The 26,737-nt window shown below is 42.1% G+C and overlaps 1 protein-coding gene across 1 annotated transcript in view; it reads left to right on the forward strand.

Annotated features, from left to right (window-relative positions):
* The window catches only part of TET2 (tet methylcytosine dioxygenase 2), a 147,754-nt gene that overhangs the window by 102,713 nt on the left and 18,304 nt on the right, over window positions 1-26,737 (forward strand). Inside the window, exons 2-6 of the mRNA XM_075350340.1 lie at window positions 10,022-13,013; window positions 14,484-14,574; window positions 15,105-15,198; window positions 17,453-17,661; window positions 17,770-17,920. Of these exons, the coding sequence (XP_075206455.1) occupies window positions 10,067-13,013; window positions 14,484-14,574; window positions 15,105-15,198; window positions 17,453-17,661; window positions 17,770-17,920 (3,492 nt within the window). The 5' untranslated portion in view covers window positions 10,022-10,066. The remainder of the gene's footprint in view (window positions 1-10,021; window positions 13,014-14,483; window positions 14,575-15,104; window positions 15,199-17,452; window positions 17,662-17,769; window positions 17,921-26,737) is intronic.

The following is a 26,737-nucleotide window of genomic DNA, read 5'->3' on the forward strand; positions in this document are numbered from 1 at the left end:
TGAAGAAGGGGGCCGCGGGGATCAACGCTGCACAGGTACCGTGGGACACCGGGGAACCCCGGTCGGGTTATAGGGGGTGACCTGGCAGGGCCTGGGGAGGAGTTTTCTGTCGCTTGTGTCATGGCACATGCGACAGAAATCAGAGGAGTAGGGTGAATGCGGCTGGCGCGCTGCTGTGCGCGCGGCCATCCTGGATTTCCGGGAGGGGGTCGGGGGGGCACTTTGGCAACACCGGGGGACCGGGGAGGAGATTTATCTCCCATCTGACATGTTTGTTCATGCCAGATGGGAGATAAATATTTTTTTACCGGCGCTGTCATTTACTGTACCGTGATCATCGGTATACAGTGTATACTGGTGATCACGTGAGCGGGGATCGGAAAAACCAGCCTGAATCATAATCTCCAGGGTCTCAGCTACCCCCTGGAACCCCGGAGATTTTCTGATGCTGGGGGGCACTATTGACTTATTTCTGCCTGCTGTTTATAAACAGCAGATCAGAATAAGGCTACATTCACACGACCGATCCATTTTTGCGGTCCGCAAAAAACGGTCCGTTTTTGTCACGGATGCATCCATGTGGCAATCGTTTCCGTTCCGTATACGGTCCGTATGTCATCCGTACTGCAAAAAAACTGAAGGAGGGAAAATACATAAATTTATCCAGGAGCCATAGCTTCAACCTATATGAGGCGGTCACATGTTCACTCCAGTGCCATTTTCTACTGCTTTTCACAGCGTAGACCGCTCTGGTGATTTTCCTGTGCTTGTACACTTCATATCAGTCTTTTCTGTCATTATAATGGCAGAAAGACACATAATGTCCCACTCTCCTGCATTTTGTAATTTTGCAGCCTTTGGTGCCTTTCATGTGGCACTAAGGGGTGCTTGTGCTTAGCCTTGTATTTAGCCAAAAAAAAATAAATAAATTTAAAAAAAAAATGATGTTGGGTTCCCCCTATTTTTGATAGCCAGCTAGAGTAAAGTAGATGGCTGCAGCCTGAAGACCACAGCTAGCAGCTTCACCTTGGCTGGTAATCCAAAACTGAGGGCACCCCACGCTGAAATTTTAAATTAAATAAATAATTAAAAAAAAAAACACGTGGGGGTCCCCCCAAAATTGGACCACCAGCCAAGGTAAAGCGGACAGCTGGGGTCTGATAATCTCAGACTAGGGAGGTCCATGGTTATTGGACTCTCCCCAGCCTAAAAATAGTAGGCCACAGCCACCCAAGAAGGGGCGCATCCATTAGATGCGCCAATCCTGGTGCTTCGCTCCAGCTCATCCTGGTGCTTCACTCCAGCTCATCCTGTTGCCCTGGTGCGGTGGTAAACGGGGTAATATATGGGGTTAATACCAGATGTGTAATGTCACCTGGCATCAAGCCCTGGGCTTCGTGATGTCAGGCGTCTATCAGATACACCAACCCATTCAGTAATAAAAAAAATATAGACGACAAACACATTTTTATTGGATAAAACAGTCCCCAAAACATTCCCTCTTTCACCAATTAATTAGAAAGAAAAAAAATCCAGGTCTGGTGTAATCCAAGGGGGTCCCATGACGATCCATACCATAGTCAATGTCCCAGTCAATGAAGAACAGAATGTTCCATATTGGCTGGGAGAGCAATGCATTGACCTGCGCTAACATCAATAGGTCAGCCCAGGTCACTGCAGGGCATGACAAGTGCTGCTGTCAGGAGGATATCAGGTACATGACCTGTGGTGATCTCTGCACTCCTGATAGCAGAGCTGTCACTGAGTTCAATGACCGCCGCCATCACAACCAAGTATCGCGGGTGCCTGTGACATCACCACTAGTGACAGGGTCGGCAGCGAGAGAAGATGTGACAAGCGGCGGCCATGGAGGACAGTGACAGCGCTGATGTCGGGAGGGCAGGATTTCATCACCGCAGGTAAGGAACTTCACTAACCTCCTGACGGGAGCGCTTGTCAACCCGCAGCTGCTGTCACTGCAGTGTGGGCAGCTGCGGACACCGTACAGTGCGGGCAGTTGTGGACACTGCTGAGCGGGCAGCCGCGGGGCTGGGGATGGGACTGAAGCGGGACACAGACTGCAGCGGCATCCGACGGAAGTCACACGGAAGTGCTTCTGTGTGGCTTTCGGGGATTTTTGCACACGTAGTCAGGGTAAACATCGGGTTACTAAGCAAAGCGCTTTGCTTGGATATCCGATATTTACCCTGGTTACCAGCTTACAACAGGCTGCCAGCGATGGCTCCCTGCACACGTAGCTGTAAAAAGTCACACTTTTGGTGATCGAACCGTTCTCTAACGTAACTCGAACTGCCGAACTTTTAGCAAATCGTTCAAGTTCGTCGAACGGCTCGAACACCCCCCAAAATCACTCGAACATGAAATTGGCGAACCTCGAACATCTCTAATTGTGAAGCACCGTCCAATCAACCTTGCTGTATTTGGTTAAAGCTGAGCAGAAATTATAGCTATGTACACTTTAGAATTTATCCAACTGTGTCTGTCTTCGGTCACATCATCAATAAACATTAGTGACCCAGTGCCATTGGAATCTATGAATGCCCATTCCATCACACTGTCTCCACCATATTTTACAGAGGAGGTAGTGTGCTTTGGATCATGAGCTGTTCCAAGCCTTCCCCATACTTTCTTCTTCCGAGCATTCTGGTATAGGTTCTAGTTTAATCTGTCCAAAATTATGCTTTCCCAGAGTCTAGTCTGGCTTTCCTAATTTTAAGGCTGATTAATGGTTTGCATCTTGTGGTGAACCCTCTGTATTTGCTCTCATAAAGTCTTTTCTTTATTGTAGACTTACAGTATATACTGAAAAACCTACTTCCTGGAGAATGTTCTCCACTTGGTAGGGAAGTTGAAGGGGGTTTTATTCACCATGTAAAGGAGTCTGCTGTCATCCATCACTGTTGTCTTATGCGGATGTCCTTGCTTTTTTGCGTTCCCAAGCTCATCAGTTTGCTCTTTTTGTTTGCATAATGTACCAAGTTATTGTTTCATTAATCCATTTCTAATATTTCTGCTATCTCTCTGGTGAATATCTTAAATTTTTTAGCCTAATGATGGCCTATTTCTCTTCCATTGAGACTCCTTTGATAGCATGTTGTGAGTTCACAGCAACAGCTTCCAAATGCTTATGCCACACCTGGAATCAGCTCAAGACCTTTTACATGCTTAATTTACTATGGATTAATGAGGAAATAGCCCATGCAGCCCATTCGAAAGCTTTTGAGATACTTGTTTATTTACTTTTGGTCCCTTGAAAAAAAGGCAGTTACATATTAAAGAGCTGTAATTCCTTAAACGTTTACATGCATATAAATGCATCTTTAACCCCTTCACGACCTTTGGATCTTTCCATTCCGTCATGGAGTGTGTCATGTTAAGCCCCGCCCCCTGCCGCGGGCAGGATGCGGCGATCCGCGCACATATCAGCTGTTTTCAACAGCTGACATGTGTGCCTGCATGTTACGAGAGGAATCACATTCCATCCGTAACATTAACCCCTTACATCTCGCTGCCAAATTCTGTCAGCGACATGTTTATACACGCGGTCATGATTTTCACTTAACGCCGCTCCCACTGGAAGTCACGTGAGTGATCACGTGACTTTCGGTGGTTGCCATGGTAGCACATGGTCATGTGATGACGCCTGCAGCTATGATGAGTCACTTTCGTTTTCACTCGGCCCGGAGGCCAGTGAAGCAGGAAGTGACCATATCTGCTGTTTACAGCTGTATAGCTGTGCTGTGATCAGCAGATAAATCAGAGCAATCGGATTGCTGATCGCTATAGCCCCCTAGGAGGACTAGTAAAATAAAAAAAAAAAAGTTTTAAAAAGTAAAAAAAAACCTAAAAGTTCAAATCACCCCCCTTTCACCCCATTGAAAATTAAAGGGTTAAAAAAAAAATGATATCGCCGCCTTCAGAAATGCCCGATCTATCAAAATATAAAATCAATTAATCTGATTGGTAAATGGCGTAGCGGCAAAAAAAATTCCAAACGCCAAAATTAAGTTTTTTGGTTGCCGCAAGTTTTACGTAAAATGCAATAACAGGCGATCAAAACGTAGCATCTGCGCAAAAATGGTACCATTAGAAACATCAGCTCGAGATGCAAGAAATAAGCCATTACTGAGCCATAGATCCCAAAAAATGAGAACACTACGGGTTTCGGAAAATGACGCAAAACGTACTCCACTTTTATTGGACAAGCTTGTGAATTTTTTAACCCCTTAGATACAAGTAAACCTATACATGTTTGATGTCTACAAACTCGTACTGACCTCAGGCATCATACCCATACATTAGTTTTACCATATAGTGAATACGGTGAATAAAACATCCCGAAAACTATTGTGTCATCACACTTTTTTTGCAGTTTTTCCACACTTGGAATTTTTTTGCTGTTTTCCAGTACACCATATGGTAAAACTTAGGGTTTCATTTAAAAGTACAACTTGTCCCGCAAAAAACAAGTCCTCATATGGCAAGATTGACGGAAAAATAAAAAAGTTACGGCTCTCGGAAGAAGGGGAGCAAAAAACAAAAACGCAAAAACGGAAAGTGCCCGGGGGCTGAAGGGGTTAAATGTTTTGGTAAATAGCTAAAATGTCAAAACTTGTGTCACTGTCCAAATATTTCTGGACCTAACTGTATAACTGAGTATACCTTTTTAAAAACTGTAGATAAAAGTATGGTCAATGCTTTGTTCTTAAGGAAGATAAACCGTCACCAGAAATGTCTTTTCCTAACTCAACATTTAGAACACATGCATGCTTGGTTTCTCGGAAACGACTATTGATGTTTATTCCCAAATGAAAAACTATTCCCAAATGAAAACTAACATATGCCAAAATCCTTTAAATACAAAAAAGGTACTTCATACAAAGTTGTATAGGAATTCTTGTACCACATGTTCAACTTTCCACTAACTTTTTTTTAAGGCTATCTTTCTTATATTGGTCAATCAGGAATGGCACCAGGCATCAGTGCCCACTATCACCAATACAGTTTCTACTATTAAGACACTTCTGTAAAAATTCAGAGGACCAGAAAATCTATAGTTTTGTCACTGACTCCCAAGTTGTATTTGCAGATCATTTTCTCTCTAACAGTAAGCGTCATTTTAAATTTTAATTCCATAAATCAGTGGTTCACAACCTTTCTTACCATAGGGGACACATTCAGCTTCATTAGTGGGTCGCAAGCGCCCTCGAGTAGTGACATCCAGGTCTTGTTTTTCCTCCCCTCCTCAATAGACACCCAGACTCCCCAGCCAAAACTATATTTAAAGAAATCACACCAAGGCAGTATATCTAGATCCAAAGGTTCCCATGTGTCGCCCCAATTATAAGGGGTACTCAGATCTGGGCCAAGGGGTCACTTTTGTAGATGTACGGTGGCGTGACCCGGTCTGTGATCCCAGGCTCCACAGCAAAAAGTGGATTATGTACAGGGGAATTGTCCGTGACGCCACCCGTGGGTTGTGGTGATGAGATGGTGGCACCGCTGCTGCCTCTGGGGACCATGCCCGGGGCTGGTGGTGTGGGGCAGCAAGGTGGAATCCCCTCCACGGATAGGGGAGGTGTAGTCCCGGGGCCCAATTGGGAGTTGTGGTGGTGGCAGGGATTGCAGGGAATAGTACACTCACAGTTCGGTTATCGTGGTGCTGGATGAAGCTGGATTGATGTGGAGGGTCAGGATTCAGGAACTCAGATGGAAGAAATACACAGAGTCTTTTGTAATCCAAATTGCTGGTAACTGGTGCCCACGGATGCTGTGAGGACGGGTCCCACACCCGTGTGTGTAATTCAAGTGTTGTTTCCCTGCCTGAGGTTTGTGTCTGTGTCTGCTCCGTGCAGCGGTCCGGACAGGGTGCCGACAGCTGGCACCGGGGGGGGGGGGCACTACCCTCTCCCAGTCCACTTCCGGGCCCACAAGCGGCTGGCCTATTCCTGAGGCCTTCACTACCACTTCTCCTAGCCCCACACAGGGGCTGCTTCCGGGCTCCTCTCCTCCTGCAGACTGACTGAAACTACACTCTGCTCTCACCAAGCTCCTCTCTCCCCCCTCCCATTTTCCTGAGAAGGGGCGAGTGGGACCTGATTGACTGGTGTGTTTTTATGTGTTAAACTCCCCAAGGGAAAGTGAGATCTGCACCAAAACATGGATGCAGACCTCTGTGACACCCTGGTTTTGCCAGGGCGGCACACCCACCTTACCAACCTTGGAGATTTTCGCATCGAACAGTCACAAGACAATCCAGCTTGAAGCACCTTTTCTGACCGGCAGTATTATCCTATACCAGTACATGCTCATGTAGATCTGTTTTTCTGTGAAAGGTTACTTACAGAAGTCCCCATTTAGACACCAGCTCTCCATAGTTGTTAGCTAGACTTGGTGCTAATGTACCAAGGTGACAAACAGCCACAAGCCACACATCATGGGCCCACATGTGACCGCCATGTCACAGGTTGGGGACCCTGACAAAAATCAATAATTCATGTGAAAGCACGTAACTTTGTAATATATCTGATCAGAGAAATCTGCTTGTTTCCCCTTCAGGGATGATCAATCATTTTCAAAATTCTCAATCCATTGGTAAAATCTGTATTCAGTGAAGATACATTTTTGCATTACTGAGATAGGAGATGGCACTTACTACAGATGAGATAAGAAGTAGAAAGAGAGGAGAGAACTAGAGGTAGAGTCCATCTACATAGAGTAAAAAAATATTGAATATAAAAGGACCCTCCTTTAAAATTGAGGCTATGTAGATCACCCGTTTTTCATAATTTAGAGTATAAGGAATTATTCATACTTCCACCATCGATTGAGCTTATTGCGAAAGTTATGTTGCTGTTCCGTTAAAGATACATTATCTGATGTATCCAATAGGTCATCTACAGATCTCATTGACATTTGTGGGGTTTACTGGAGCTCTGATATTCTTTGACAATGTAAAGTTGTTTTTGACTTCAGTCATACAGTAGATAATCTTCATAAGGGTTCCTAATAGAAGTAGGAACAGTATGGAATAGTATAGTAATATTTAAGCATAGTTGCGATATGATCAAATAGTTGTGATTTGATCATATGGAAGATCAAAGTATAATAGATGAACAATTTGGAACAAATAATTAATCTTGATAAAATATTTTGTTCTTCATGAGTACATGACGGAGCGACGACTACCAGGTGAGTACTGTACCCCTGGGAGCCCACATCAGCGTACGCCGCCAAACCAGCCGACACATACCCTCGCATTGCTGGGGCTGGCCGGCGTATGCTGGTGTGGGCTCCCGTGTGAGCGGGGGACGAGATACGCTGGTAACCATGGTAGCATAGTTACCAGCGCATCAAGGTCCTGCAGCGGCGGAAAATACACACACGCACACACATAACAGCACACACACACACACAAATCAGATCACACTCACTCTCACACACACATCACATCGCATCCACATACTCACAACATCCTGGGATATCGCTTGCTTCTCGGCGGCGATACTGTGCTGTGAGCTTCCAGGACCTGCCGGAGGATCACATGGCCAGAAGCATGTGGTATCTCCGGATGTTGTGAGTATGAGCGCGTATGTGCAATATCGTCAATGTGTGTGTGCGTGAGTGTATGCGATCGGGTGTGTGTGAGTGTATCCGATCGGGTGTGTGTGGGTGTGTGTGAGTGTATGTGATCGGATCTGTGAGTGTCGGCAGAAAAGCACTGCGTGCTGGAGGAGGCTGGGAGGAGAGAGGCTGATCCTGGGGAAGGCTGGGATGGGGAGGCTGAGAGAAGAGAGGCTGATGCTGGGGGAGGCTGAGGCTGGGGTAGGCTGGGAGGAGAGAAGCTGATGCTGGGGACCGAAAAGGCATCAGCTGGGGACAGAAAAGGCTGATGCTGGGAGGAGAGAGGCTGATGCTGGGATGAGAGAGGCTGATGCTGGGATGAGAGAGGCTGATGCTGCGGGTAGAGAGGCTGATGCTGGGAGGAGAGAGGCTGATGCTGCGGGCAGAGAGGCTGATGCTGCGGGTAGAGAGGCTGATGCTGGTGCAGCATGGGGGATGGAGCACAATGGGGGGTGTGCAGCATGGGGGATGGAGCACGTTTGGGAGTGCGCAGCATGGCGCATGGAGCACGTTTGGGAGTGCGCAGCATGGCGGATGGACCACGTTTGGGAATGCGCAGCATGGCGGATGGAGCACATTTGGGAGTGCGCAGCATGGCGGATGGAGCACGTTTGGGAGTGCGCAGCATGGCGGATGGACCACGTTTGGGAGTGCGCAGCATGGCGGATGGAGCACGTTTGGGAGTGCGCAGCATGGGAGATGGAGCACGATGGGGGGCGCGCAGCATAGGGGATGGAGCACGATGGGGAGTGCGCTGCATGGGGGATGGAGCACGATGGGGAGTGCGCTGCATGGGGGATGGAGCACGATGGGAAGTGCACACCTCCCCCCAACACACACACACGCGCACTGCACAACACACCACACACACACACTGGGAACCACAAACTACTGCCCTACACAGACACCCACACACACAGACAACGCTGCACACACAAATATACGCACATACCGCACAACACACACATTGCACAAAACATACCTCCCCCCAAAACACACCAAACACACACAAACCGCGCAACACACACACAACGCTACAGACACACAGCGCTCCACAAACAATGCAACACACGCAACACACATACAACACCGCTCTCACCCCCCGTCACACCCAGACAACACCCAGAACATGTACAGCGCCCTACACAAACACTTGGTAACTACACACAACAACATCTATATATATATATATAACAAAAATCATACATGAACTACACAATACGTAAATTCTAGAATACCCGATGCGTAGAATCGGGCCACCTTCTAGTATATTATAGAAGTATAATACTGTGTTTTGGCAAATTAAAGTGGACCTATCCTAATATATTATAATCGTTAACATTGAATTAAAAATATGCGAAAGAGGGAAAAAATAGTAATTGAGAAAAGTTAACTTTTCTCTCCCCTTGTATTGTGACCATCACCAAGAAACCAATGACAATAGTAACAAATCTGTCACACAAACACTTGTAGCAGTTCCGATGGATTACAAGGGTTCAGTTGATGTCCAAGAAGAGATTGCAGGAAAGGACTTAATAGCCTTAAATAACTGTCCAAAATAGGAAGGATAGTATTAATTTTGGAAATTACACCCAACAATATCTAGAAACATGGTTGACATTCTTCTCTATTGCAATGGAGCAGTAATCTAAGTGTAAGCTCCTTTCAAGGGATCAACTTCTGGCTACTGATCCATGGTTTCAACTGATGTTGCCTAGAATTATTTCTCAGAGAACTCTGTAAATCTTTGTTTTGGAATTGTTCTCATTTTTTATAGGTTACATTTTTTGCCAGCAGTAAGTTTTGGGAGTAGATATAAAGCAGACGTCAGAGAAAATGGTTGCTTAGTATACATAAAAAAAAATTCTTACTAACAACATACAATTTAGGTGAACATTATCTTCTATAGTTTTTTACTACATGAAGGCTATCCTGTAGCACGTCAACATTGCAACCTGCCTCTTGCCTATAATCAATTTGCATTTTATTTCATAACCTACAGTATGTCGGCAAGAAGAGGATATTGTATAGAATAGTGATTTATCAAGCAATCGTTGTAAGAGAACCAAACTTAAACTGTCCATCCATTGAGATGTGAACCTTGATGCTTCAGCAACATATGGTCACCACAACCATTTTATTTCACAACCTTTTAATCTAGTGATACATTGGGAAGTAACTTACAAAGATAGATTTTCTGGGAAGAAAAAATAAGTTTCCCATCATGTTCAATTTACAGATGTGCTTTAAAATTAAAAAATAGTAATCAAATTAAATATTTAAGTACTAAAATGGAGGATTATAAATATATGCATGTCTCACTCATGTTGTGCATATGAAACATTTTTCATTTAATCTTTTTTTCATTCTCTTCTAGACGTGTTCATAGGGCAGCCTTGTGGATGGCCCCGGAGCAGGCCCGATGGAAGAGGAAAGAAGCCACCATGATGAGGACAGTAGATTGAGTCAATTGCTAATACATCCATCATCTGCTTGCCAAAACAATCCAGCAAAGTTACAAAATGGGAACCTGCCAACTGATAAAATCCAACCCCAAGTAAATGGAGACAGTTGTCTACAGACAAAGAACAGCTATGGTGTTACACACATGAAGGGAAACCAGGACTGCTCTGATCTCATACATGAAAACAGAGTATATCCAAATTTACACAATGGTGCATTAAAACGCACGCTTAGTGAACCTTTGCTGTTAGAGTATCTTCAGCAGAAAAAAGTAAAAACAGTTGAAGAGGTGAATGGAGAAAATGAGGGTGAAGTCAATGGACAACATGTCCATGTCCAACCCAGTGTTTCTGATTTGAGTAGGCAAGACAAAGCTGTGAGAATAGAAGAAAACCCACACATTCAGGTTCCCCATGAGCAGAACAAAGACCTTAATTCCCAAAACAATGACAATGTCTTGTCAGATGAGACAATTCCATTGTCCAATGGTGCTACTGGATTTGCCTCTTCCTTGAAGTTGACGCATAGTGAAATATTGGAGAAGGCATCTTCTCAATATTACCCTGAAAAGGTTTCTCTTGCGGTGCAGAATAACACACCTCACACTGTTGCCATTAAAACTCTAAATGATGCTAGCAATGATCTGTCTCCACAGACAAATCATTCACAACATACCTCAGGGCAGATTACTTCCCAACTCTCCTTGAACTCGGTGCTGTCTCAAGGGCCAGGTGCTATGGCTGTTGAGGCCCCCAATGGTGACAAATGCTGCGAGTCAGCTGTGAAACCAGGAAGCTATTCACTTCACATACCAGAGCAGAAACCACTTCCAGAAGAGATGCCCAACTATTCCCAGAATACAAATGAAAAAAACTGTGATGCACTTGAGACTGGGCAACCAATGTGCTCGGAACAAGTTTCTGTTTCTGCAAATCCACCATACCAAGGTCTCAATAACAGACCTAATGACAGCTTTTCTGAGGCTTTCAATAAGGATCATTTTACTTTAATGCAGTTGAATGACAATAAGTTACTGTTTGCCCAGGAAACTGAAAGCTACAGAACCAACCAAAACTTATGTGGTGATAATTTCTTACCCTCACAAAATAATGAATCATGTCAGTCATTTGATCCTAGAATGATATCTCAACCAGCTTTTTTGCAGTCTCAGAACATCAAGACTTTACCCACAGGCGGGATGCCTCCTCTTCACTGTTCGGCAGGAACAGATCCACCCCAAGAACACAAACAGACAAATTGTGCAATTGACAAGTATCCGAAAAAGCTAATTGAGCATAATCCACAAAAAGGGAAAGATCATTGCAACGGGATGGAAAGAGATACTATGGATATGATGGAGCAAAGAAGACCTTTTTATAAATCAAACTACAGAGATTTTCGACGAAATCATGATTGTCTGAAGGAAGAAAGTAAACAATCTTCAGAGGACTTGCTGAAATTACTTGTGCACTCTCAGTCACAAAGTCAAAAGAAGCTTAGGCAATATACAAGAAAACAGGGTAACATGAGTCGAGGGCATGCTAGTCAGGACTTAGATGGAGATGTATCACCACTTCAACCTCATGGGCAGCAACTGAATTTCCAAAAGCACTTATCCCAAGGAGCGGGCACAGATACACAATTGCAATCCTACGACCTGAAAAATAGTAGTAACTTTTTTCTACAGCAAACTGAGCATACATTTGACCTAGCTTTAAAACGGCACTTAAACCTAGAAACATCTGAAGGAGAACTTTTTCCACATAATGTACAACCGTCGCTGCACCCACAGGTTATGCATTCGAAACAGGATGGAAATTCACAGTTTCATCCAAACCAGCATTTTCAGCAGAGACAAAATCCAGATTTTAACATGGTCAAAGAGCACTTTCATCCTCAATCACTCTATAGTAACACAACACATAGAGCAAGTCCTCAGAATCATTTAAAACATGAGGAAAGCTCTCAGGCGGTCAATCAATACCAAAATATGCATCAGTATGAAGGGCAACTGAGACATAGTTCAAACAACGCAAATTTACATTTCAATCAGGGCCCATCTGGATCACATAGAAAGGATCAGTATATTTCACAAAATCTAGAGGCTGGAAAAGAGCATATACAAATTAAAGCAGAGACTATTGGGCAGTACTATCAATCTAACAAATCCCAGCAACATGACCAGCATGGTTACCAGGAGCAGAAAATCAACAGCAATCTTCCCATTTTGAACCCCAACCACATGACACAAAACACGGATGGGTCAACCCAACAAAGTACAATAAACCAAAATAGATACTTACCACAAAGTAATCCTGCTGCTCAGTCTTTGCAAGATCAATCGGGATATCATCCTCAGTTTGGAAATCAGATGAATTGTATTCCGAAGCATGCGGCTCTAAGACATCATTTACTCCAGCGCAGAGAGCAAACCAAACAAGAAAGCTCTGTACGCAGATCTATCAAAATGGAGAACAGCTCACGGTCTATATGCATGCGGACCCCCAGTGAAAGCAAACCAGGGAGAAAAACAATCAAACAAGAAATTCAGCATTTTGGCCCAGAACATCTACAACAAAGGAGTATTCTTCAAACAATGGAACAACAAATGAAACAGTATCCTAGTAAATCATTGTTTCATCATCATGTGTCTACCATTAAATCGCCCAAGCACATGAAAGTGGAGTCTTCAGGCCCTGTTACAATTTTAACTACACACACTAATTCTTCAACACTAGACAATAGCAAGGTCCATCCACAAGAAAGAACCCCAACGAAAAGAGCAGCAGGATCTGCTCTGAGTAATTTCTTGGAATCTCCTTCAAAACTTCTAAGTACCCCTATTAAAAACCTATTGGATACGCCTGTGAAAACGCAGTATGATTTTCCATCATGTAGCTGTGTAGGTAAGTGATATTGCATACATTCATATTAGATCTGCTATTTCTTTCATAAATAAAATTAGATATTTTTATTAACTAATTGTTCAAGTCAAACAATCATGGCCATTAGTTATAGAGGTAAGGCTAGGATTGATTCAGGGAAAAAAGGTAACAGCTGCCATAATGTCACACACGTGACTAGCAGGGTTTACCTAGTAACTGGTTACAACACACAGGGAACACAGGGGTCACAATACAACGGAGGTCCCGGCCGCTAGGGAGAGGGATGAGGGGACACCTCCTGAACTCACCTCAAGCTAACTCCTGAGCTCCCTAGCATCCCTATACAGGTTCTTGATACTTGTCACCGAGCCGGATATCTTAGACCCTCAGCTAACCCTCCACTCACCCTGGTTAGTGAGCAGGCTGACGAGATCACTAGACACGCCACTACAATGCAGAAACATGAGGATAGGAATACAAACAGGGGAAATAGACATGCAAAGGAAAAGACACTTCAGACAGCTTCAGTGCAGCAAACACCACAACTACACACAACAAGACAAACTTCTTCCAGAGCAGGCTCCTTCCAAAGTGGACCACATAGAAATGAGGGATTCAGTTTCTATCACAGGCATCATACGATCAGATCACATGACTTAAATAGGGAAGTGCAGTGATCCCAAAGAGCCACACCTGAAATTGACAGCTACAGCCCACAGCCAGGCAGGAAAGGGTGCTTAACGCTTACAGAACCACAAACAAATAACAGTAGTGAACCTGCCAGCAGTATGGCACTGTCACCTTCTGACACCAGATTCACCCGTGGTCTTCCCTGAGCGAGGTACACCCATGACACATAGTTCTTTCCCCAAGTACTCTGGCAAAGGCAAAATGGCTTGTATACTCAGAAGGACCATGGACACTTTTTAAGAATTTTATTTTAGTGGTGCATACTTAATATAGCTTTAAAAAAAAAATCAGAACCACTGTCTTTCCAAGTTGGAGGAATTAATAACAAAGCAAACAGTCTTTGGTATAGAGATGATGGGAATTATGATTTTTCAAGAGCTTCTGGCATTGACTATGGATTGACTTGCTTTGTAAAGGGAGGAATATTCACAATAGCAGTATATTGGGGTATGTTCACACTTTCAATGAAGTCTGTGTTTAAAGTATCTACTGGCAGCTTTCACACAGTTAATGTAAAAATTGGCTTAGTATCCATGCTATTCAGGCAATCATAATGCTGGAAGCCATGATGGACTCTGCCAAACTCCAATATAAGTCAATGAGGTCTGTCAGATGCCAATGGGACCAATAATACAATGGAACAACCACAGGGTTGTGGTTTTCAATATGAATGGAATCCACAATTCATATGTGACTAGTGCCCAGAAAATTGTACAATTTTAATAGATATTAAACCTGCATGTTTTATTTACATATGGAAAATCCCAATTCTACAAATATTTTATTTTTTTCTCTGAACAGATCAAATCATAGAGAAAGATGAAGGACCTTATTACACACATCTGGGTGCTGGACCTAATGTGGCAGCTATAAGAGAGATTATGGAAGAGAGGTAATTTCCTTAGCTTAAAAAATAAAGATTTGAGCTATTGTCATTTTTATTTTTTTGTTTATGCACAGGAACAAGAACATAACTGGTGTGACTATATATTTTTTTCTTAAAATAAGTATTCACTTTCTTAATGGCCAAAGTATTTTAGTCCTAAATGACCAGATGTTTTTTCTAGCAATTTTGCATATTTTGCAGTTGGTTTTACAACCCTAACTTTTTTTTTTGTTGGGCTAGCAACTAAAGTTTGTGCATTTTTTATGACTTATAAAGATATTTTTAGAGAATTTAATATCTTTTTAAAACATTAATAACTTAGTCATCAGAAGCAAAAGTCAATCTAATTTCTGTTAATAAAAGTGTTGTATCATTTTCATTGAATCTCATTAAATTAACTGCATTGGGTACAATATGGACATAATCAGCTTTTGTATATATACTAAAGTCTACACTATAATAGTTTGAACATACTAGTCTAAATCTTCCATGCCCAATATATGACTATTTCCATTAACAAGCGGTTTCATTTTCAGGTTAGGTGAGAAGGGCAAGGCCATCAGGATTGAAAAAGTTGTATATACAGGAAAAGAAGGGAAAAGCTCTCAGGGATGTCCGATTGCAAAATGGGTAAGTGATATGTGTGAGATGAAACACATTTCATAATATACTAAAAGGTTAAAAACATGTATACATATAAAAGATCTGCCCAAACATTAGTCAGTAGAATTGATTTTGGATCCTCTACTAAAATTGTTTCTTCTTACTAATCAGAAAAGTGCTGTGGTTATAGAACATTACCATTAAAAATGTAATCCCAACCATAGCCTCTAATTTTGCATTTACACAAAGCTCCAGTGTCCATTAAGCCATTTGTGGATGTGGACAATGTACGATTTTGCGTTTTTGTTTTTTCCTTTCATTTTGATAAGACATATCATTTTTTTTTTGTTTTTCTTATACAGGCTTGTTTTTCATGCAGGATTAGTTGTACTTTTGAATAACATCATTCATCATTTTGTCACATAGTGTATTGAAAAAAGGGAAAAAATTACAAATATGGTGAAATTATAAAAAAAAAACATTTTGGGGGGAATTATTTTACAGTAGATAATGTGTTGCTAAAAAGGCCTAGCGATATGATTGTCCAGGTTAGTATCATTACGGCGATACCATTATTTTTCATTATTGCATCAGTCAATAAAATGCTGGAAATTTGTAGAAAAAAATTGATTAAGGGGCTATTTTCCAATTCCAAAACATTTTCATTTTTTGGTTGAAGCGACATGAGGGCTTATTTTTTGCAGGATTAGACAATGTTTTTAAAGATACCATTTTGGGCTAGATAAGACATTTGGATCACGTGTGGGCAATGGAGATTTCTGCCAGTGACTTACGGTAACTTCTGTAAGAAAAAAACATTAGGTATGCTAAAATCCAACATGCCGGATCCTTTTTTCCTGATGTTTGCCTTGAGGGGAGAGTCAGGAGGTCCTCATACACATTGGATTATCAAAGAAAAAACGGTTTTGTCCAGCTTACCTGCTCAGTGGAGACCATTAAATTTTGGACCGTGCACGGAAGGAAAGTCGGCAAGGCTTGAACAAGTAATCCAGGAATATTCCAGCAATCCAGTCCAAAAATGGTTTTTCTTTAAAATATATAAATTTTTATTTTTAAATCATGTTAAAAAGTCCAATACAGGGTCAACATCAGCCGAAAGGAGGACGCATTTTGAACGTGTTATTCTTAATCACAACATGTTCGAAACGTGTCCTCCTTTGGGCTGATGTTGACTCTGTATTGGACTTTTTAACATGATTTAAAAATAAAAATGTATATATTTTAAAGAAAAAAATTTTTTGGACCTGATTGTTGGAATCTTCCTGGATTACACTGGATTATCAACTCTACCCACTAATATCTGCGGGTTTGCACATTATTAATCTAATGTGGATGGGCACCTTTATTCAAGTTAGTTTTCTCACAAAATAAAAAAAAGATTAATACCTATACCTTATAAGTCAGTGTCCAACATAAGCAAGGGATCAATGCCAAACCTTAAAATCACCCATAGATAACCTGTTTTGTGATTATTTAGTATTATGTGAGTATAAATATAGTAGTACAACCAGACATTTATGAGTCACTGGATCAACTTTACGATGAAGGCCATGGGTATCACATGAAATATGAGCAGCAAAAATAGAATTACTATCAGAATGAACTACAAATTAATTAACATTACCTTTTCTTGGTTTCTGTAACCCTAATTCTTCCTAGTTATATACCCAAGACCAGCAAGTTTTAAGATTTGTTAATAAAGGTGCCCACATAAGGGAAGTTCTGGTTTCCAAAGTATGAAGTCTTAGGGCAATTCTCCATTGGAGAAAGGGATGGAAATTAGCTCATTATCAGGACAAGAAAAACTTTCAAGATAGTTTTTTTTTTTGTTCTCTGAGAGAAAGATTATTTGCATACTCTTCTCCAATGCAGCATTGGCTCTATACTTGGAGAACCAGCTCTTCCTCCATGTGGGCACCTTTATATAACTAGTCTTACAACTTGCTGTCCTTAAGTATATAACTAAAAGGGGTTTTGGTCACAGAAACTGTGAAAAGGTAAAATTATTTCGTTCATTCAATAATTAGTTAGTAGTTCTATTTATGCCACCCATACTTCATGTAATACCCATTATTTTTTCTCTAATATGTGATCCAGGGACTCAGAAATGTATAGTAATACTTCTATTTGTACTGTTTTGCACAATTACAGTATATGGACTAGTTTGGTAATTAAAAGAACATAGTACCACTTAATCTTCTTTTCTAAAACCATTTTGAATTATTCACCTTGGGCCTTATACTTGCTGATTTTTTGACAGGTTATTCGACGAAGCGGAATGGATGAAAAAATGCTGTGTTTGGTGCGAGAACGCGCAGGCCACTCCTGTGAAACTGCTGTGATAGTGATTTTAATCCTGGTTTGGGAAGGCATATCAACAACTTTAGCAGACAAGATGTACTCTGAGCTCACTGAAACGCTACGGAAGTATGGAACCTTGACAAACAGACGTTGCGCTCTCAATGAGGAGTAAGTTGATTGGGGGTGATAGAAAAATCAACTTTGCATATCATAACAGTACAGAGAATGGATTTCATGATCTTATCAGACTATTAATATATATTTCATATTATTTAGGCGTACCTGTGCTTGCCAGGGGCTGGACCCCGATACCTGTGGTGCCTCATTTTCTTTTGGGTGCTCTTGGAGTATGTATTACAATGGGTGCAAGTTTGCTAGAAGTAAAATCCCCAGAAAATTTAAACTCCTTTGCGATGACCCAAGGGAGGTAAGTGTCTCTTATTTCATAAGTAATTGCATTTATATATAGATAATATGTATGTTAGAACTTAGCGAATCATGCAAAATCCGAATTTGCTTATTCATGCGGATGTCCCAGGGAGAAAACTTCTCAGTAAATTTAATGTCTGTTATTATGATGCGGAGTCTCTACAGACCCCAAAGTATATAAAGGCAAAATGTAAAACAAAAATGTGCTTATAATAACCTTACCACTCACCTCTCTGACCCCTTTGCTCCTCACCGTCACTCTTCCAGTGCTTGCTGCATCTTCAGATGGCCACTGCTCACACTGAAATCCTCTTGCATCACACACTTGGTCAGGGCTTCCAGCTTTAATGAAGGTTCTGCTTATGTTTGTGCAAGGTCACTGTGCACAGAATCTGTCCTTTGGCGTGCTTCCGCAGAGACCTATTGGACCTCATTACAGTTGAAAGTCCCAGTCCAAATGTGAGAAGTCTGGGGATTTCAGTGTGAGCCATCATGAGCTGAGGAGACAAAGGGGTACTTTGCACACTACGAAATCGCAGCTGCGATGTCGGTGGGGTCAAATCGAAAGTGACGCACATCCGGCGTCGCTGTCGACATCATAGTGTGTAAATCGTTTTGGATATGATTAACAAGCGCAAAAGCGTCAAAATCGTATGATCGGTGTAGCGTCGGTCATTTCCATAATTTCGGAAGGACCGATGTTACGATGTTGTTCCTCGTTCCTGCGGCAGTACACATCGCTGTGTGTGAAGCCGCTGGAGCGAGGAACATCGCCTTATCTACGTCCTGGCTGCAATGAGGAAGGAAGGAGGTGTGCGGGATGTTTACGTCCCGCTCATCTCCGCCCCCCTGCTTCTATTGGCCACCTGCCGTGTGACGTCGCTGTGACGCCGCACGACCCACCCCCTTAAGAAGGAGGCGGTTCGCCGGCTAGAGCGACGTCGTAGGGCAGGTAAGTGCATGTGAAGCTGCCGTAGTGATAATGTTCGCTACAGCAGCTATCACAAGATATCGCAGCTGCGACGGGGGCGGGGACTATCGCTCTTGGCATCGCAAGCATCGGCTTGCGATGTCGTAGTGTGCAAAGTACCCCAAAGATGGAGGGAGGACTGGACAGGTGATGTGGAGGGGCCGGAGATTTAACGGTGAGGAACGGAGGGGTCAGCGGTGTGAGTGTTAAGGTGGGTATAAGGTTTTTTTTTATTCGCCAACATTTTGATGGCCTTTTACATTTCAGAAAATTTAGTTACAAAGCGAGTTACAATAAAATTAGCATTTTGGTAAATAAGGTTTTTGTACAATTCCAGTGCAATTCAATTTGCTCATCTCCAATATACATACAGTGCCTACAAGTAGTATTCAACCCCCTGCAAATTTAGCAGGTTTGATAAGATGCAAATAAGTTAGAGCCTGCAAACTTCAAACAAGAGCAGGATTTATTAACAGATGCATAAATCTTACAAACCAACAAGTTATAATGCTCAGTTAAATTTTAATAAATTTTCAACATAAAAGTGTGGGTCAATTATTATTCAACCCCTAGATTTAATATTTTGTGGAATAACCCTTGTTTGCAATTACAGCTAATAATCGTCTTTTATAAGACCTGATCAGGCCGGCACAGGTCTCTGGAGTTATCTTGGCCCACTCCTCCATGCAGATCTTCTCCAAGTTATCTAGATTCTTTGGGTGTCTCATGTGGACTTTAATCTTGAGCTCCTTCCACAAGTTTTCAATTGGGTTAAGGTCAGGAGACTGATTAGGCCACTGCAACACCTTGATTTTTTTCCCTCTTGAACCAGGCCTTGGTTTTCTTGGCTGTGTGCTTTGGGTCGTTGTCTTGTTGGAAGATGAAATGACGATCCATCTTAAGATCCTTGATGGAGGAGCGGAGGTTCTTGGCCAAAATCTCCAGGTAGGCCATGCTATCCATCTTCCCATGGATGCGGACCAGATGGCCAGGCCCCTTGGCTGAGAAACAGCCCCACAGCATGATGCTGCCACCACCATGCTTGACTGTAGGGATGGTATTCTTGGGGTTGTATGCAGTACCATCCAGTCTCCAAACGTCACGTGTGTGGTTGGCACCAAAGATCTCGATCTTGGTCTCATCAGACCAGAGAACCTTGAACCAGTCTGTCTCAGAGTCCTCCAAGTGATCATGAGCAAACTGTAGACGAGCCTTGACATGACGCTTTGAAAGTAAAGGTACCTTACGGGCTCGTCTGGAACGGAGACCATTGCGGTGGAGTACGTTACTTATGGTATTGACTGAAACCAATGTCCCCACTGCCATGAGATCTTCCCGGAGCTCCTTCCTTGTTGTCCTTGGGTTAGCCTTGACTCTTCAGACAAGCCTGGCCTCGGCACAGGTGGAAACTTTCAAAGGTTGTCCAGGCCGTGGAAGGCTAACAGTAGTTCCATAAGCCTTCCACTTCCGGATGATGCAACAGTGGAGACAGGTAGGCCCAACTCCTTGGAAAGGGTTTTGTACGCCTTGCCAGCCTTGTGACCCTCCACGATCTTGTCTCTGATGGCCTTGGAATGCTCCTTTATTTCTTTTTTTTAAATTGTGAAAAGTTTATTCAGAGGGTCATTTATTATTCAACCCTTCAAACCACTAGAATTCTGTTTGGTTCCCCTAAAGTATTAAGAAGTATTTCAGGCACAAAGAACAATGAGCATCACATGTTTGGATTAATTATCTCTTTTTCCAGCCTTTTTTTGACTAATTAAGACCCTCCCCAAACTTGTGAACAGCACTCATACTTGGTCAACATGGGAAAGACAAAGGAGCATTCCAAGGCCATCAGAGACAAGATCGTGGAGGGTCCCAAGGACAACAAGGAAGGAGCTCCGGGAAGATCTCATGGCAGTGGGGACATTGGTTTCAGTCAATACCATAAGTAACGTACTTCACCGCAATGGTCTCCGTTCCAGACGAGCCCGTAAGGTACCTTTACTTTCAAAGCGTCATGTCAAGGCTCGTCTACAGTTTGCTCATGATCACTTGGAGGACTCTGAGACAGACTGGTTCAAGGTTATCTGGTCTGATGAGACCAAGATCGAGATCTTTGGTGCCAACCACACACGTGACGTTTGGAGACTGGATGGCACTGCATACGACCCCAAGAATACCATCCCTACAGTCAAGCATGGTGGTGGCAGCATCATGCTGTGGGGCTGTTTCTCAGCCAAGGGGCCTGGCCATCTGGTCCGCATCCATGGGAAGATGGATAGCACGGCCTACCTGGAGATTTTGGCCAAGAACCTCCGCTCCTCCATCAAGGATCTTAAGATGGGTCGTCATTTCATCTTCCAACAAGACAACGACCCAAAGCACACAGCCAAGAAAACCAAGGCCTGGTTCAAGAGGGAAAAAATCAAGGTGTTGCAGTGGCCTAGTCAGTCTCCTAACCTTAACCCAATTGAAAACTTGTGGAAGGAGCTCAAGATTAAAGTCCACATGAGACACCCAAAGAACCTAGATAACTTGGAGAAGATCTGCATGGAGGAGTGGGCCAAGATAACTCCAGAGACCTGTGCCGGCCTGATCAGGTCTTATAAAAGACGATTATTAGCTGTAATTGCAAACAAGGGTTATTCCACAAAATATTAAAGGGGTTGAATAATAATTGACCCACACTTTTATGTTGAAAATTTATTAAAATTTAACTGAGCAACATAACTTGTTGGTTTGTAAGATTTATGCATCTGTTAATAAATCCTGCTCTCGTTTGAAGTTTGCAGGCTCTAACTTATTTGCATCTTATCAAACCTGCTAAATCTGCAGGGGGATGAATACTACTTGTAGGCACTGTAGATATATTTTATAAATAATAATTTTAAGAGACTTGGTGTCCGAACATACCTCCCAGGGGTTCATACTGTTTCACTACGAGAGTAAAAGCTGATCTGTATCACGTAGTGCTAAAATGGAAAAACAGTTGTTACATTACACAACAGTATATTTATAGTATACAGACTGTCATATGAAAAAAAGAACGCCATGAAAGTACTCCTAAATAAATGTTCCCAGTAATCACAAAACTGTCCATTGACTTTTAATACCACCATGTGGTTTATAGAGGTAACATAATGTAATCTCACTACATGCACAGTGTGCACAGAGTTTTACTCACTACAATAATTTCTGGTCTAATAGTCAGTGATTAATTAAACATAGGCAAGGGCATTGTCAAGGAGGGTGCAGAAGTAGCAGTAGGCCCCAGACACTAGGCTCTATTAAGGAACAAAGGCCCCCCCACTAAAGAAGTCACTGGTGTTATAAAGGTCACATGGGCATATTCCAGATTCTGCATTGGAGCTAAGTAGCTTCAAGTTACCCCTCTGGACACGTAAACAAATGATGCCTAAACAAATGACTAGAAATTCTCCTTTTGGGGTAGTAGAGCATAACAAATGTTTGTTAACCCCTTTACCACCCGGCGATTTTCACTTTTTCGTTTTTATTTCCCCTACATCCAAGAGTCATAACAGTAACAGCGTGTCCCTCCCTGGCCTATGTGTCTGGACTTTAATGTAATCAGGCCTAGGTCAACATCTAGTGGGTGACTGTGTCTTTGTTCTTCTCCGCATGGGACTCATCCAATACAAGCCTGTAGTTTCTAGGAACGTCTCCATATAAAGCCACATACTCAAAAAGTGGGTGTGAACCCTTTCCCATCCAGGGGGTGGATCTAAGGAGAGGTAGAAAAATCAGCCACATGTTTGTTAGTTAGTTGATGCTATGTCTGGTGAAGGGCTGCGATCTGTTGCTGAGACCAGGTCTTGATGCCCATGTATGGACTATTGGACGTTGAAGATCGTCTGGTACGTGGGATTGTGTTGTCTTGGCCACTCTGCTGGATTTAAGGAACTCACCTAAGGACTGTTGTTGCATTTTCTTTGGCGTCGGATTGCTGGGAGTCGCCCCTGGATCTGTTTCCTTTGTGTGGCCTCATTGTGGACTCTAAAGAACCATTTTGATATTGGATGTTCTATGCTCCCTGCCTCATTAAAACTTGTTGGATTAGTCATCGGCCTGGTGTCCCTGCCTGCTCTGTCGCATACCCCGTCACAACTTTTTTATTTTTCCTTCAATATTGCCATATAAGGGCTTATTTTTTGTGGGACAAGTTTTACTTCTAAATGACACCATTCATTATACCATATAGTGTACTGGAAAACGGGAAACAAATTCCATGTGCGGTGAAATTGTGGAAAAAAATGCAACTGCACAATTGTTTTTTGGGGTTTTTATTTACCAATATTCACTATATGGTAAAACTGACCTGACCGATTGATTCAGTAGGTCAGAAAATGTTTGTAGATACCAAACATGTATACTTTTACTTTTATCTATGTGGTGAAAAAATTCAGAAGGGTGTAAAAAATAAATAAAAAATTGTGCTTTTAATTATACCATTTTTGAGGAGATGCAATCTTTTGATCGCCTGCTATTGAATTTTAATTCAATGTTGCAGCAATCAAAAAAACGTAATTCTAGCATTTTTTATTTTTTTCCTCACTAAGCCATGTACTGATCAGATTACCGTAATTGATTTTATATTGTGATAAATCTGGCATTTATGAACACGGTAATACCAAATATGTAATTTTTTATTATTCTTTTTTTATTTTCATTTGGGTAAAAGGACGATGATTTGAACTTCTAGGTTTTTTATATTTTTTTTAAAACATTTTTTTTTACTTTTTATTGATTTTCTAGTCCCCTTAGGGAATTTGAAGCCTGCACTATTTGATCGCTTCTGCTGTTCAGAGCGATGCCTCATCATCCCTCTGTACAAAATGCTGATCTCTTGTAAATGCCAGCGCTCTGCCTACATTTACAGGAAGTGAGTTATCACAGGGGTCATAAGCTGTTATGACAAGCTATTGATGCCCTGTGATCACGTCATGACACCACCAATGGCAGCAGGGTATGGAACGATCCCGGGAGGAGCGCGTTAGTTGCGCTGTCAAAGTTTGACAATGGTATCTAACTAGTTAACTGGCACAAGTGGATCACTGATACACCCGCGCCTGTTATCTGCTTACGTCTGCTGATCAGATTAGCAGACATGATAGGGAAATAATGCGGGTTCCCTGCATTTGCCCACATTAAAGGGCCAGATATAACATCGGACATACAGGTATGTCCTAGGTCGTGATGGGGTTAAAATAAATATGCCTCACTTACTGGGACACATAATTTTTTGTCTGATGTGTTTACTAGGAAATTCATTCCCAGAACAATTCATGGCAGATAATTGATGGAACTCTACATTGAAATGTATTACTGTACTGTTGGGTGGAAAACTGTGTGTACTGTCTATTATAAATGAAATGACATATTCACACTTCCGCATCATGCATTTGCCATCTATTGTGTACCTGTCTTCTTGCAATTATGAGCGGTATGACTTGAAATGCGTAATTTTCTGACATGTCATGATGACTGTTAGTGTTAAGCTGGGCCACCTAAACAGTAGGTGCCATTTCTCGCTATTTATGGTCCCCTTCTGTGTATTCAGTGTTTTGATGACAATTAGAGCTGCTAGCGCCTTGCAGCTGGTAATTTGCTGGTAGTGTTGGTGTATCATCTTGTTATGTCTATACATATAGTCAGACTATCAGAGTGACAGGCTCCAGCAGGAATGGCGGAGTGTTTCCATACTAATTGGTTTAATCTAAGTGACTGATTTCACGGTAACTGTAGGAACATATCTCAATGCCACTGCTCTTTTTCCCCAAACAGGTATGCTTTCTGCTGCCTTTTGCTTTCATACAGTGATTTCAGTTGCTCAATTTTACTTTACCTTTGCAAAAACAAACTGAAAATTAGACATAGCTCCAGAATATCAATAAACAGTTCAATACAAGAAAATGGAAAAATTCTTTAAATGAACTTTGATGTTTAAAGGGAATCTGTCAGCAGGTTTTTGCTATGTAATCAGTGAGCAGCATGATGTAAATGGCTGAGACCATGACTACAGTGATGTATCACTTGCTGGTCTGCAGGATGTGATTTTGATACAATCACTGTTTTCTCAAGATTTCACAGTGCTCTGAATGCTGATCCCTGTATAACACACAAACACACACACACACACCATGATACGGCAGCTTTCTATGTACACTTTGTAGAGGGAAAAATCTGGTAATCAGTGGTCTGGGCAGGATTACACAGAGCTGTTGACTAGAAGGCAGGAGACACCTAGTCCTGTAGTGATAATCTCCTGCTGATACAACACTGATTTTATTGAAATGAGGCTCTCTGCCCCTATATCATGCAGCTCTCAGATTACAGAGCGAAAACCTGCTGACAATTTCCTATAATGGATATTTGGCATCTACAGAGAGTAGAGTTTGTGCAAATGACGTTACGCCAGGCAGGCTATTTAGAAGAAGAGCCACTGATGCTATCAGGCAGATTTTAGACCTCCTATACTGCAGCCAGAGATTATGGTCATGGCCAACAGACCAGGTTTTCCGAATCAATTTTTGGGTTAATCGATGAGAAAAGAGAAAAATTCAAGTTGGCCAACCACTCTACAAAATTGCTCATGTAAACAGGATATAGTGAAGTTACTACATCCACGAAAAGAATAATGGTCATTAATTTAACTTTCAACATCCCACTTAACCACCCACACTAGAAAATCATATTCAATATATTTTCTTAAAACCCTTGGCTCTATTTATTCCAGAATGTGAAATAGAAAAAATGGAAAAAATATTGTGTGGAAAAGATGTGTCATTTTTCATTTACGTTAAAACATCTTAGACACATTATTCTATACTTCAGAAACAGTCTTCATGCTACAAAATTGCAATTCTCCAAATTTTTGAACAACCACTCCTAATCTATTCAGTGCCCCAAAGAAAGTAAAAACAGTGTATAATCACCTCCTGCAGAAGCACAGTTCCAGCAATGTTGGCACTGCGGTTTCTGGTGGTTAATGTGATATTATGTCTTGTGACCACTGCAGCCAATCAGTGGTGGCTGATCAGTGCTGGTGCAAAAGGTGAATAAATGGTTTTCTTATTTTAAGGAATTCAGCAGTTGAGAAGGGGTTGTCCCTTGGCCAACTCTTCTAAATGTCTACTCTTAAATAGTTTTCATATCACTGTACAATTTGTTAGATTACATGTTTGAAGGGATTTCCCAAGATGTTTCATTGATAGTCTATTCTCAAGATAGTCCACCAATAAATGATGTGTGGGGTCTGGCTATTGATACACTCACCAATCACCAGAATGAAGCGGTTAGCCTTTTACCTAATTATTAGTGATGGACGAACGTGCTCGGCACTGTTAGCTACTTGATTGCACATTAGCGTGCTCGGGTACTCACAGGTACTCAAATGTTTTGTCTATGAAACAAGACCATAACACACAGGCTTGCTTCACTGCATGATGTGAGAAGGCGCCCTAGGGAGAGCCAGTCACAGGCTGGGAATGGCTCTCCCGGGGGATAAAACCGGACGTAGTGTGGCCAACAGGAAAAAAAAAACGCCCTCCCTCCAGAAATGCTCTGTTTATGGCAGGCTGTATGTGGGCGGAGACCTGAACAGGCCAATTATTGACTTTCCATAATACTCTTTACTCGTGTTGAGCTCGTCCAAGCTTCTGACCAGCTCAAATTGAGCAGCGAGAATTCGAGCATTTTTGTGGTCGCCCATCACTACTAATCATATTATACATTCTTTTGGCTTGGAATAGTATTTTAAGTTGTTTATCTATGAAATATACAATTAGATCTAAAATTATAAACTTTTTTTCTAGGCTGCAAATTCTATGGGAAAAATAA

Source organism: Anomaloglossus baeobatrachus, chromosome 1 (assembly GCF_048569485.1).
Source record: "Anomaloglossus baeobatrachus isolate aAnoBae1 chromosome 1, aAnoBae1.hap1, whole genome shotgun sequence".
NCBI classification, from domain to species: Eukaryota; Metazoa; Chordata; class Amphibia; order Anura; family Aromobatidae; genus Anomaloglossus; species Anomaloglossus baeobatrachus.